The sequence below is a fragment of the Camelus bactrianus genome, chromosome 19 (genome assembly GCF_048773025.1).
Source record: "Camelus bactrianus isolate YW-2024 breed Bactrian camel chromosome 19, ASM4877302v1, whole genome shotgun sequence".
In the NCBI taxonomy this organism is placed as follows: Eukaryota; Metazoa; Chordata; class Mammalia; order Artiodactyla; family Camelidae; genus Camelus; species Camelus bactrianus.
Window position 1 is genome coordinate 8117770 of NC_133557.1, and position 13125 is coordinate 8130894.

At 51.9% G+C, this 13125-nt stretch overlaps 1 protein-coding gene across 2 annotated transcripts; it reads left to right on the top strand.

Moving 5' to 3' along the window:
* The first annotated feature begins 111 nt into the window (after positions 1 to 111).
* On the top strand, positions 112 to 7440 carry CPXM1 (carboxypeptidase X, M14 family member 1). Of its 2 annotated transcripts, none has more exons than XM_010972783.3 (14): positions 112 to 1467; positions 2652 to 2867; positions 3055 to 3164; positions 3289 to 3428; positions 3534 to 3624; positions 4272 to 4422; positions 4504 to 4595; positions 4910 to 5033; positions 5117 to 5313; positions 5393 to 5572; positions 5654 to 5951; positions 6125 to 6264; positions 6909 to 7011; positions 7112 to 7440. In XM_010972783.3, exons 1-14 carry the CDS (start codon positions 1296 to 1298, stop codon positions 7351 to 7353), a joined length of 2256 nt encoding a protein of 751 aa, XP_010971085.3. In that variant the 5' UTR covers positions 112 to 1295; the 3' UTR covers positions 7354 to 7440. The 2 variants fall into 2 exon arrangements, with proteins under 2 accessions (XP_010971085.3, XP_045364534.2); XM_045508578.2 differs by having other exon boundaries at positions 4507 to 4595.
* Positions 7441 to 13125: the final 5685 nt, after the last annotated feature.

The window sequence follows — 13125 nt, forward strand, 5'->3', positions numbered from 1 at the left end:
GGTAATTCAAATTGTTCATATGGATACTGGCCTTGCAAAAAACATTTGTTCAGAGGCCTTGCGCACTCCAGAGGATTCTTGGCCATCTCTGCTCATCGCTTCTTACATGGGGATGGCAGTGTCTCTCTGGCGGGCTCCTCGCAAGGGCAAAGCACCAGCCAGAGGCGCACAATGAACGAATTCCTTCCTTTTGAGGAGGCGACCCTAGCGTGTGGAAGCCAAAGGGGACCTCGGAGGGGGATGGGGAGGGTCCTGCGCTCAGGAATCTGGGGATCGGGGGCTGGTCCCGAAGACAGAGACCCACAGCTGCTGGCTCCCGGAGGAGAGTGAGGTTCTGGAGGGCAGGACGCACACCAAGCCTCGCCCCTCCACCCCCGGCCCCAGCCCGCTGGGTATAGGCTCGGGCTCTTCATCTTGGGTTATATAACCCCGGAACGTGGCAACCGGGTGAGCAAAGGCGGAGGGGAGGGGAGGGGAGGGAAAGGAAAAGAGAGGAGAGGCGGGGGAGTGGGGGGAAGCGCCGCCTCTGCTTGGGCCCCTTGGGTGTCCTCCCGAAGGATTCCTGGAGGACAGCCCTCCCCAACCCGTACCCCAGCCGCCACCTCAGTTTCCCCTCACTCTTCTGTCCATCACACCCGTCCCGGCAGGGGGCTCTGGCTCTGGATAGATTTCTCTCTCGAGTTGTAGTTTCCTCCCCAAAGTTCTAGGCTTCGCTGCCGCGGCTAGGTCAGCCGCTTGGAGCCTGTTTCCCAGTTTGTAAAATGAGGTTTGAGAGGCCACGTGTAAAGCAGCTGGCATCGTGCATGGTACACAGCGGGTGCCCAATGTGGGACGGGAGCCTCACAGGATTGCGGGGAATCCAGGGCTCCGAGGGGCTTTGCCTATTGTAAGGGGCAGCACTCGAGCGAAGCAGGTGACCTCGGGGGCCTAAGAGGGAGGGGTGGGGTCGGTGGGTGCAGAGACCTTGGGCAGCCGACCCCTTCGTTCCCCTCCTCCATCCTCTCCCGTCTCCCTTCCTCCCTTCCCTTCTCTTCCCCTCTCCCCCCTCCTTTCCCTTCCCCTCCCCTCCCCTCCCTTCCCCACTCCTCCCCTCCCTCCTCCCCTCCCCCTCTCTCCTCCCCTCTCCTCGGCACCCCTCCCGGGTCCGAGGCCAGCGAGCAGGCTGTGGGCGGGCCGGAGGCCGCAGGGGGCGTGCGGCGGCGGCAGGAAGGGGCGGGGGGCTCCGGAGCCCCGGCAGGAAGAGGTAAACCCACCAGCTGCTGAGGGTTTCGCGCGTCCCCACCTTGAACCCCGCCATGTGGGGTCTCCTGCTCGCCTTGGCCGCCTTCGCGCCTGCCGTCGGTTTAGGTCTGGGGGCACCCAGCGCCTCCGTGCTGGGCCTGGCGCCGGCCGCGACCACCGAGGCCCCGGTCTCGACCCCGGCCCCGCGTAGCAGCCCGGCACAGCCGCCCGCGGGGAAAGAGAACGGTGAGTTCCCGGACCCACCGCCCGCTTCTCCCGCAAGTCGGTTGCCCCACTCCCCCACCCGCCGTGTGCCGACCTTTCCCTGGCACGCGCGCGCGCACACACACACACACACACACCCTCCACGCCGCACACACCCCACTCCCTGCCTGGCGCCTGTGTGGCGACCCTTCCCCGCGCACACACACTCACACACACTCCCTTCCCCGTGCAATGGCTGCTGACTCAGCAGCCTCACTTCCCGGCCAAACCAAGTCAGTCGGCCTGGGACAGGAGCCAGCAGAATGCTGCCTCTTCCAGCCCCAAACCTTCCCTTTTCACAGATGAGGAAACTGAGGCCAGAACCAGGAGGAGGGGAGAAAGAGATGCAGACAGAGGCAGGGAGACTAAAAGGCGCAGAGCGAGACAGACTATGTGGGAAGAGCTTGAGGCTGGGGGGCAGGAAGGAAGTAAAGGGCCGGAGGACAGGAGGAGCAGCTGGGTTTGCGAGGCTGCCTGGAGGGTCGGGGCACTGTCTGGGGAGGCCGAGAGGCAGGTGGCCTGGCTTCCCAACTTTTCAAATGTGGGAGCAGGGAGGGGAAAGCAAGAGGATGGCAGCCACGGAGAGCTTCTCAGGAGAGGCAGGTGGAACTGGTCTGGAAGGGTTTCTCTGAATTAGGGAAAGCCGAAGAGGAGGGCAGCCAAGAAAGACAGGACATTTCAGCTTAGTGACAGACACAATGATGGAGGTGACACAGAGGCTTTGAGCATGACACCAAGTCTGGGGCTAAGAAGTCTCCTTGAAGGGCATGGGGGCTGAGATGTGAAGGAAGAATGGGAATCAGGTGAATGGAATGGGAATAAAATGAAGTGGTGGATGGGATGACAGGGGAGGGGTCAGCCAGGGCAAAGTAGGAGGTAAAGAACAAATTCAGCCCTATGGAGCAAGCAAATAGCTCCTGGGGCAGTGTCGCTCTTTATTGGCGAGGGCCAACCCTGTTGTCATGTCAGAGGGGAGAAGGAGCCAGGGAAGTGACTAGAGAGGCGGGTTGGGGTCAGACTGTGCGGGCCTTTCAGTTCATGCTAAGGTCCTTAGATACTTGTGGTGGGGTCTGTTGTGGGCTTGCGGGCTTTCTTGGGCAGACCTCTCCATCTGGGGTTTCGTGCCATTCTTCCCTTCCCTGGTGCTGTGTCTCCCTGGTCCCCAGGGACCTCAGAACAGCATATCCGGATTCGAGTCATCAGGAAGAAAAAGGTCATTGTGAAGAAGCGAAAGAAGCTAATTCGCCCCATACCCCCAGTGACTGCCACGCCTTCAACGACTGCCAGGCCTTCAACGACTGCCAGGCCTTCAACGACTGCCAGGCCTTCAACAACCACCAGCCCTGTAGGGGCCCTTGACATCCCTGAGAAGCAAGAACCAGGTACCACCCCTCCAGGGGCCTTGCCCAGACCCGCAGTCTCTCGGGCATGTACTAACGGAGCTCTTGGCCTCCCGGGCATAGACACGCCCCTAGCCTGTCCAGCCCACAGGCAAGCTTAGGCTCAGCTTCCCACCTGCCCTGACCACTCTTTCTCTGGTCCCATCTCGCTGCTCTGCTCCTCTCCCAGGTTGTCCCCCTTTGGGCCTGGAGTCCCTGCGAGTTTCAGATAACCAGCTCGATGCATCTAGCAGCCAGTCCTTTGGTCTTGGACCACACCGAGGACGGCTCAACATCCAGGTCAGCAACCTTGCCTCCGAGCAAGGCAACCCCTAGCACCTTCTTCCCTGCCCCTCCCCACCTTCTGTTCCGGCCTACCCGACACTGCCCACCTGGCTCTGATTACTATGTCCTGTGCCCACAGTCAGGCCTGGAGGATGGTGATCTTTTTGATGGAGCGTGGTGTGCCGAGGAGCAGGACGTTGAGCCGTGGCTTCAGGTGGACGCCAGGCACCCCACCCGCTTCTCGGGCATTATCACCCAGGGCAGAAACTCCATCTGGAGGTGAGGCAGCCTAGCCCCAGGCCAGGAAAGTCATGGGCAGACTCAGGAGGGCTGGGGTGGGAGTCCTGGGGACCAACCATGGTCTCTCACCACCTTTCCTGCCAGGTATGACTGGGTCACATCTTACAAGGTCCAGTTCAGCAATGACAGTCGGACCTGGTGGGGGAGTAAGAACCGCAGCACTGGGATGGACGCGGTGAGAGGTCCCATGGTGGCTGGGGCCCTTTAGGCTGGGAGTTGGGCTCCTGGCCCATTGTAGGGGGCTGGGCTGGGCTGGGACTCCTCTGAGGACAAGGAATAGGTGCCCACTTGGGCATCCCAGGAGAAAGGGGATTGTTGTCAGGATGGGTGGTACCCAGCAGGCAGCCTTAGGAGCCACACTGCTTTGGACCATATACATATCCTCCCCAAATACTTTCTCCATAGAGTGGGTGCCATTTCATGCCTCAGTCTCCTGCTGGAACACCCCTTCTGGCAATGGGCTTCTGGTCCTTGCCTCACTTCTCACTTCCTCATAGCTCTGGCTTCTCTATCTCATGGACCTCTTTTGACCCCAGGCTACAGTGTGAGGTCCTGGCCAGCTTCAGGATTGGCTGCTCCTGAGTCATGTGGCCATACTGGTCCAAGGAGCTGTGACTGAGCCAGAAAGCTTGGCTGTCTAGGGCTGCCCATTGGCAAAGGCTGTGGGCAGGGGTCTGTGTTTGACACAGAGTGCAAGTCTCCAGATGAGCCCACCAGTGTGGGTTTTCCAGTGAATGGGGAGGCCTGAGCTCCTTCCCTGGGTCCTGGGCTGGGCTGCTGCTGGGGTTCGAGCTACCCTGACAAAGGACTTGATGCTCCCAGGTGTTTCCTGCCAACTCGGACCCAGAGACCCCAGTGCTGAACCTCCTGCCTGAGCCCCAGGTGGCCCGCTTCATTCGCCTGCTGCCCCAGACCTGGCTCCAGGGAGGTGCATCTTGCCTCCGGGCAGAGATCCTGGCCTGTCCAGTCTCAGGTGGGTAGTCAGACAAGGGCTGGATGGGCAGGGTGCTCCCTCCACTGTGAACTCAACCTTTACTGTGAATTCACCCTCTAGCAGATCCTAACAGCCTGTTCCCTGAGGTCCCCATGCTGGGATCCTCCGACCCACTGGACTTCCGGCATCACGATTATAAGGCCATGAGGAAGGTCAGGCATAACCCCTATGACCCAGCTCGGAGGATCTGCCCGTCTCAGGTCCCCTGCCCACCAGGGCATAACTTGCTGTGAATGCCCTCATGTCCTCCCCCATCTCATCCTAAACTACTCCAATTTCCCTTGTTGTGGTGCCTCCCTTGTTCTGACCCTTCCTTCCGGTCTGCTACTGCCCCCTCCTGTACCGTGCCATGGTGTCCCCATCTGTATGGGCCACCACTGGCTTTAGAAGTCCTTTGATGGGCACATGTGATCTGGGTCTGATCCTCTCATGCCCTGTGCCATGCCACTCTCCGCCCCGTCCCCAGCTGATGAAGCAGGTGAACGAGCAGTGCCCCAACATCACCCGCGTCTACAGCATTGGGAAGAGCCATCAGGGCCTGAAGCTGTATGTGATGGAAATGTCGGACCAGCCTGGGGAGCATGAGCTGGGTACTGGCAGATGGGGTGGGAGGGGAGGGCTAGGGGCGGGAGCCAGGGGCGGGAGCCAGCTGCAAGCCCCTGTGTGCTCCCAGGAGAGCCTGAGGTGCGATACGTGGCCGGCATGCATGGGAACGAGGCCCTGGGGCGGGAGTTGCTCCTGCTCCTAATGCAGTTCCTGTGCCGCGAGTTCCTGAGAGGGGACCCGCGGGTGACCCGGCTGCTCACCGAGACACGCATTCACCTGCTGCCCTCCATGAACCCTGATGGCTATGAGACTGCCTTCCGCCGGGTAGGCCATGTGGCCAGTCTGCTCCTTCTGCCCTGGTGCCTGGAGCCTGCTTGGCTTGAACAAACCCCATCCCTGGCAGGGCTCGGAGATGGTGGGCTGGGCAGAGGGCCGCTGGAACCATCAGGGAATTGATCTTAACCATAATTTTGCTGACCTCAACACACCACTGTGGGAAGCAGAGGATGATGGGCTGGTGCCTGACACTGTCCCCAACCATCACCTGCCACTGCCTACTTACTACACCCTGCCCAATGCCACTGTGAGTATCCTGGGGGCAGTGGTGGAGGGCCACCCTGGGGGCCTTTGTGTCTTCCGCTCCTCCTGACCTGTCCTCGTCCAGGTGGCTCCTGAAACTCGGGCAGTGATCAGGTGGATGCAGCGGATCCCTTTTGTGCTAAGCGCCAACCTCCACGGGGGTGAGCTCGTGGTGTCCTACCCCTTCGACATGACTCGGACTCCATGGGCGGCCCGCGAACTCACACCTACCCCAGATGAGGCTGTGTTTCGCTGGCTCAGCACTGTCTATGCGGGCACTAATCGGGTCATGCAGGACCCAGATCGCCGACCCTGCCACAACCAGGACTTCTCCTTGTATGGCAACGTCATCAACGGGGCTGACTGGCACACAGTCCCTGGGAGTATGTGCCCGAGGGTGGAGTTAGCCCCATCTCCTTAACTCTGCCCCAGTACGACAGTCGGCTGTCACAGTGCCGGTGTCAGTTGTCACCGGCAAGTGTCTCCCAGAGGAGGGGACCAGGGGGCGGGGCTCCCATCCTGCCCCTCTAGGTTCCAGTGTCTGTGGTACCCCTAGGCATGAATGACTTCAGTTACCTACACACCAACTGCTTTGAGGTCACTGTGGAGCTGTCCTGTGACAAGTTCCCTCATGAGAATGAGCTGCCCCAGGAATGGGAGAACAACAAAGATGCTCTTCTCACCTACCTGGAACAGGTGGGATCCAAATCCCCTAACCCCTAGCCTGCCTGGGTCACTCCTGGCCCTTCTGTTCTCCATGTCGGTTGCAGCTGCCAACAGGAGTCTCCTAAGGTCAGGCTGAACGTCCTGACTCACAGGTGCTGTGGGTCACACTTGGCACCAGACTGACCCGGAGAGATGTAGGACAGGAAGCACGGTTTGCCAGTAGGGCGGCGGCGGACATTGTTAGCGGGTCGGAGTAGACCTGACAGCAGTCTTGGCAGTGGTCCATGGAGCCGACCCAGAGCTGTTCTGAGAAAAGGCTCAGATGATGCAAGTCTAGGAGGTGCCCTGGCACAGACGCTGCACTTTCCACAGGAACTCATGTCCCTGGAAATGGCTCCATGAGTATAGTGTCCAAGGTTCTAAATGACAAGCCCAATAACAAGAGTCATTGAACTTGGGGAAGCCCAAAGATATGCCCTCCTGCTGGGTACTTAGTTCTCCCGGGCCAGATGCAATTTATCAGTCAGGAGACGTTTTCACCAGAGTATTGTCACCTGGGAATGGAGTACACATACTGCCTCTATCAGATTTGCAGGGAACAGAGCCAGAAAATGAACTGAAAGTCACATTTTCATGCAGAAGGGAAGGGGATTTGAAAACCTTTTCCCACGCAGGTGCGCATGGGCATTGCGGGAGTCGTGAGGGACAAGGACACGGAGCTCGGGATTGCTGATGCTGTCATTGCGGTGGATGGGATCAACCATGATGTAACAACGGGTATGTGTGTGGGGGGACGGTGTGGTGGTGGTGGGGGAGGGTCTAGCCTGGGCCAGAAGCTGAGGGTCACTGGACTGTGATCTTACCCTTCTCTCCTCAGCATGGGGTGGGGACTACTGGCGCCTGCTGACCCCTGGGGACTACATGGTGACCGCCAGTGCTGAGGGCTACCACACAGTGACACGGAGCTGCCGGGTCACCTTTGAAGAGGGCCCTGTGCCCTGCAATTTCCGTCTCACCAAGACTCCCAAACAGAGACTTCGCGAGCTGCTGGCAGCCGGGGCCAAGGTGCCCCCGGATCTTCGGAGGCGGCTGGAGCGGCTGAGGGGACAGAAGAATTAACACCTCCAGCTGAAAAGCCCCAGAGCCTTGGGCAGGCTGGTCCTGTCCAGAACTGGAGGAGATGCCGAGGGTGGGGCGGGGGTGGGGGGAGGGACGAAGTGGGGGAAGAGGCGCTTGGGCTCATTAAAGCTGCGTGGTACCTCAGCCAATCTTCCCGTGGTGTCTGTGTCCCAGGTCCTCCCCCTGGGCCAGGCCTTGACATCCCCTCCTCCTGGGTCCTATTCTGCACATGCTTGCATCCTCTCATTAGTTGACTTCTGGAAAAAGTGTAGAAAGCAGATCCCACCTGGGTTCTTACTGAACGAGGGCTTGGCAGAGGCACTCGTCTCATCAGCTCCTTAACTTCTGCAGCAGGCGCCACTGCTGGTGGTACCGTTAAACATTCTGTAAGCCCCTGCTCAGGGCCAAGCATGCAAAGAGCCGAGGATAAACGGTGTTCATCCAACCTCCTGGGGCTCCCAGTCAAGAGCCGGGACTGTTAAGTATAGTGTGAGGCGCGCCAGGGCGGAGGCTGCCTGCTGTGGGATCCTAGACAGGGAGTTGCACACAGGGGAGGGAAATACAGCACAGGAGACCAACGGGGACTCAACTGTCAGGATGCGATAGAGGTGATGGTTCTTGGAGTTTAGATGGAAGGGAGGCCAAGGACAGCCCCATGAAGGAGAGAACCAAAGAGAACAGATGAAAGCATTTGAATTTGCTTCACTGCCATTTTTGGAGAGTGTTGGCAAATGGCAGGATTTGATTAGTGTCTTTCAGACCGCAGGGTAAGGTCTGTGTCAATATCTTGCCAAGAGAACAACCTGCTTTAGGTATTTCAAGCAGAGGGAAATTTAATGCTGGATATTGGATATAAAGATGTTGGAAGAGCTGGGTGAGAAAAATGGAGAAGGAGTTTTTAACTTAGAAGTCAGGAAGCTGAGAACACCCTTGGTCTGGTGTTGATAAGCTTGTCCCTGCTGATTCTGATGCTGGGAACCACCATCACCGTCACCTGTGGCCACGTAGGCCAGCAGGGATTACTTATGGTCACCTGCCATGGCTAGAGTCAGAAGTAGAATAATTTTTCCTTTCCTTCCACTTTCTAAACTCCAACATATGAAGTCCACTGGCAAAAATCTAACTGTAACCTAGTTTGCAAAGTAGCCCACAAAATGTAGTTTCCAGGTTCCTAAGCCCCCTGCAGTTTGGAGGAGAGCTTGCAAGAGCAGGAATGGGGCAAATACTAACAGGCAAAATATGGCACAAATACATCCACGAAGCCTGTTGTGTAAGCGCTGCCTAGCGCCGGGCTGTGGTATTGTCTCTGTTTCTCAAGATGTCTGTCTCTGCCTCTCATATTTTCAATCTCAGATCACTAAGAGGGATTTAGTGCCACATCTCCCATCTCTCTGCTCCTTTTCTCCCCACCTCCAAGCATCACCTTTTCAAAAAATTGTTTTGGTTCATCGAAGTTTAATGCATATACTGAAAAGTACACATAAGCGCACAGTTTATTGGCAAAGCAGATTAAAAGACATGATACGACTATATATTACAGTAAATTCACTTTAAGTGTAAAGATATAGACACCTTGAAAGTAAAAGAATGAAAAAAGATGCATCACACAAACATTAAACAAAGGAAAGCAGGAGTGGCTATCTTAATATCAGACAAAGTTGACTTCAGGGCAAAGAAAATTACCAGAGACAAAGTGACATTATATAATGATATAACTGAACACACCCAGGCTTGACTGCTGGAAGTTTCCAGTGATCTCTCCCTTCTCTCTTAGGTAGCCTGGAAAGGGCTAGTGCAGCATAACCGAAATGGCATGTGAACTCCAAGCTCTGGATTTTCCCCACTTCTAGCAAGACATTTCCCTGGCCGGAAACCCCCTCTATTACATAGTTGTCAAGGGGTCCCCAGGTTCCTCCTACCATCCTCATAAATAGGTAAAGTGCTATGAGAATGGAGTCCCTCTCCTGGAGCTTTTTTTTTTTTTGGTGGGGGAGCTGGGCAATTATTTTATTATTTTTTTAATGGAGGTACTGGGGATTGAACCCAGGACCTTGTGCATGCTAAGCATGCGCTCTACCACTTGAGATATACCTTCCCCAAATTCTGGTGCTTTTTAAACAGTGAGATCAGCCCTTCCTGGCTGGCAAGCCACCTTTTGGATAATGGGACTTTGGGGGCATTATATGCGTTTATCCCAACTCTTTGCCTAGAAGTTCCCTCCAATAAACCCTTATTTATGCCTGCCACGTATCATTAGAGGTGTTTGCCTTTGCTTTACACCCGACATACATCACAGGATGAAGAGCATTTCACCTAATCTAGCAAAACTGCAGGCACACGTGTCCCTATTCCTGGGTGTACAATATATACATCGAGACACTCTTGCACGTGTACAAAAAGATACATGAATGCTCACAGCAGCTTTATTTGTAATAGACCCAAACTGGAATCAGCCCAAAAGTCCCTCAAGAGAAGAATGGAGAATGGAAAATAGTACATTTAGGCAGCGGAATTATATACAGGAGTGAAAGCAAACAGCTACTATACACAACATGGATGATTCTCAAAAAAACAATTTTGAGTGAAATAAGCAAAACACAAAGGAAAATTGAATCATATTGTTTATGGAGACATAAAATAATAAAAGCAAAGACATGATTATGATAAAAGTTAGGATAGTGATTGATTCTGGGAGGAGCAATGGAGTAACAGACAAGGAGGAGAACATGGCGGGGGCGGGGGTGAGGGGACACATCTGAAGTGTTAGCAATATTCGTTTCCTTTATCTGGTGGGAATCCTTTGGTGTTCACTTAGAAATATATGTTAAACTTTGTGTGAACATTTTATAAACTTAAAAAGTTCTTGTTTTCATTTATTAAAATATTACATATAATAAAACCCACTTTTTAAATGTATACTTCAATGAGTCACTTACACAGATTCTTAGAACCACCACCATAGACACAGACATAAATAATTCCCTTGTGCTGTCCCTTACATTTGGACTCTCCTCCCATCCCAACTCTAGGCAACCACCGATTACTTTTCTGTTCCTCAATTTTTGCTTTAGCTCAATGGACCTTCAGGAGGATAAACCTAAAGAGATCTACATCTAGACATATTATCAAACTGTCAAAAAACCAAAGACAAAAAGAGAATCTTAAAAGCAGCAAGAAGGCAGCAGTTCATCCTGTATAGGGACCACAAAGGGTTCTTTTGTCTATTTAAAAACTTGGGTAGTTTGTTTTCTTATTTTTGAATGTTGCGAGTAGGATATAAGTCCTTTGTCTGATATGTGATTTGCAAATATCTTCTCCCAGTCTCTTGCTTGTCACTTTATTCTCTTGCTAGAGTTCTTTGCAGAGAAGTTTTAAATTTTGATAATTTGGTTTATCAATTTTTTTCTTTTATAGATGATGGTATTTTTTGTGTCCTATCTGGTAATTCTTTGACTAACCAAAAATCATGAAGGTTTTTTCCTATGTTTTCTTCTGAGAGTTTTTAAAAAAGTTTTTATTGAATTATAGCTGATTTACAATGCTGTGTCAGTTTCTGGTGTACAGCAAAGTGATTCAGTTATATATATATATTCTTTTTCATATTCTTTTCCATTATGGTTTATTACAGAATATAGAATATAGTTCCCTGTGCTATACAGTAGGACCTTGTTGTTTATCCATTTTATATATAGTAACTCCCAAACTCTTAATTTATCCCGCCCCCACCCCATTTCCCCTCTGGTAACCATAAATTTGTTTTCTGTGTCTGTGAGTCTGTTTTTATTTTGTAAATAATTTCATTTGTATCATGTTTTAGATTCGATATATAAGTGATATATGGTATTTGTCTTTCTCTTTCTGACTTACTTAGTATGATAATTTCTAGGTCCTTTCACATTGCTGCAAATGGCATTATTTCATTTTTTATTATTGAGTAGTATTTCACTGTGTTTAACACCACATCTTTATCCATTCTTCTGAGATTTTATAGTTTTACACATTACTTTTAGATTCATAATCTCTTTGAGTTAATTTTTATATATATGAGATGTAAATTGAGGTTTGTTATTTTGCAAATAGAGGTCCAGTTTTTACAGCACTTTTTGTTGAAAAGACTGTTCTTTCTCCATTGAAATGCCTTTATGCCTTGTTAAAAATCTGTTGACCATATTTTTGTGGGTCTGTTTCTGGAATTTTTAGTCTATTGCATTAGTACCCATGTCTTCTTTTACTAATACCACACTGTCTGGATTACTGTAGCTTTATGATACATCTTAAAAAAAATCAAGTCCACAGACTCAAAATTTAATGTCAAACTATGGCTTACCAAACACTGCGTCTAGGAAGGATTGCAGGAGCACATCCAGTATAGTGACCCAATTCCTCAGGCTTCTTGGAACTTGGAAGTTACAGATGTTCTTTTAATCACAGCTTTATAAGAAACACAAATATATGGAGTTAGGTTACTAATTCAATTTCAAACAAGGTCTTTTTCAGCGGTTGGAGACTTTAAGACCTGAGTGAGGCATGAACATTCTTCAGCTATTTTTTTCAAGTACTTTTTCAGTCCTACCTTCTTTCTCCTTTCCTTCTGGGGCTCCGGTGACATTAACTGATGTTAGCTCTTTTGTCATAGCCCCACAGGTCTCTGAGGGGCTTCTTGTTTATCTTTTCAGTCTGTTTGCTTTCTGTTCAGATTTGGTCCTTTCCATTACTTTGTCCTCTGTCCACTAATGCTCTCCTCCCGCGTCCCCCGTTCTGTTGTTGAGCCCATCCACGGAGCTCTTTATTTCAAGTTATTGTAATTTTCAATGATAATATTTCAATTTGTCTCTTTTCTTCATGTGCTTTATTTCTTCACAGGTATTTTCTATTTCTTTGCAATTTTTAATTTAAGTGTATTTGTAATCATTTGCAGAAGCATTTTTATCATGATTGTTTTATCTTTGTCAGAGAAGTCTACTATCCCTGCCATCTTGATGTGGCATCTGTGGGTGGTCTTTTCCCGTTCATTTTATGATCTTCCTGTTCTTGGTTCAATGAATGGTTTTGTTTGAAACGTGGACATTTTTGCACTGTGCTATGAGACTCTAGATCTTATTTAAATTTTATGTTTCAACTGGCTTCTTCTGCTACCCATCTGCCAGGGCAAGGCGGTGGGCTGCCAGGTGGAGGTAGAAAGTCTAAGTTTCTCACTTGACCATTGTTGACACCTGGGGGGCAGTGTTCCTATTCACTGATGGGCAGAGGTGGGAGGTCTGGCTCCAAGTGTGATCTCCACTGACACCATGGGTTGGAGATAGCCTTCTGACCTCTGGACCATGGTTAAAGTCCTGATTCTCCATTAGGCTTCCTGTGACACCATCCCAGCAGGGAGGGTGAGAGGCCCTTTGTCACTGCTGAGTGGGGTGGAGCCTGGGCCCTTCACACGGTTTTCCCTGAGGAGCTTGTAAGAACATGAGAGTAGGGCTGTGGGGAGGCCTCATCCCCGGCCAGTGGGGATGAAAATTTTGGCCCTTTACTTGGTCTTCTCTGACACCACGCTGGCGAGGGTGTTGGGGTACCTCCTTGCAGCCTGGGCAGGGTGGAAACCGAGGGTCCCCATTGGGTCTTTGCTGGTGCGTGTGTAGGTGGGGCTACAGTTTCTTCTCGGGGCTTTGGCTGGAATAGAAACATTTTTGTCTAAAATTTTCTTTCTTACCAGTTTGCTCCTTTCTTGGTCTCTTGATTAGAGAGACAGCAGGATTTTGTTGGGGCCTTTTGATGTTCTTT

Coding starts and splice junctions, on each gene's coding strand:
- CPXM1 (XM_010972783.3), top strand. CDS start 1,296: ATGTGGGGTCTCCTGCTCGCCTTGGCCGCCTTCGCGCCTGCCGTCGGT. Junction 3,625..4,271: donor GCAGCACTGGGATGGACGCG/GTGAGAGGTCCC, acceptor TGATGCTCCCAG/GTGTTTCCTGCCAACTCGGA. Junction 5,573..5,653: donor ACACCCTGCCCAATGCCACT/GTGAGTATCCTG, acceptor GTCCTCGTCCAG/GTGGCTCCTGAAACTCGGGC.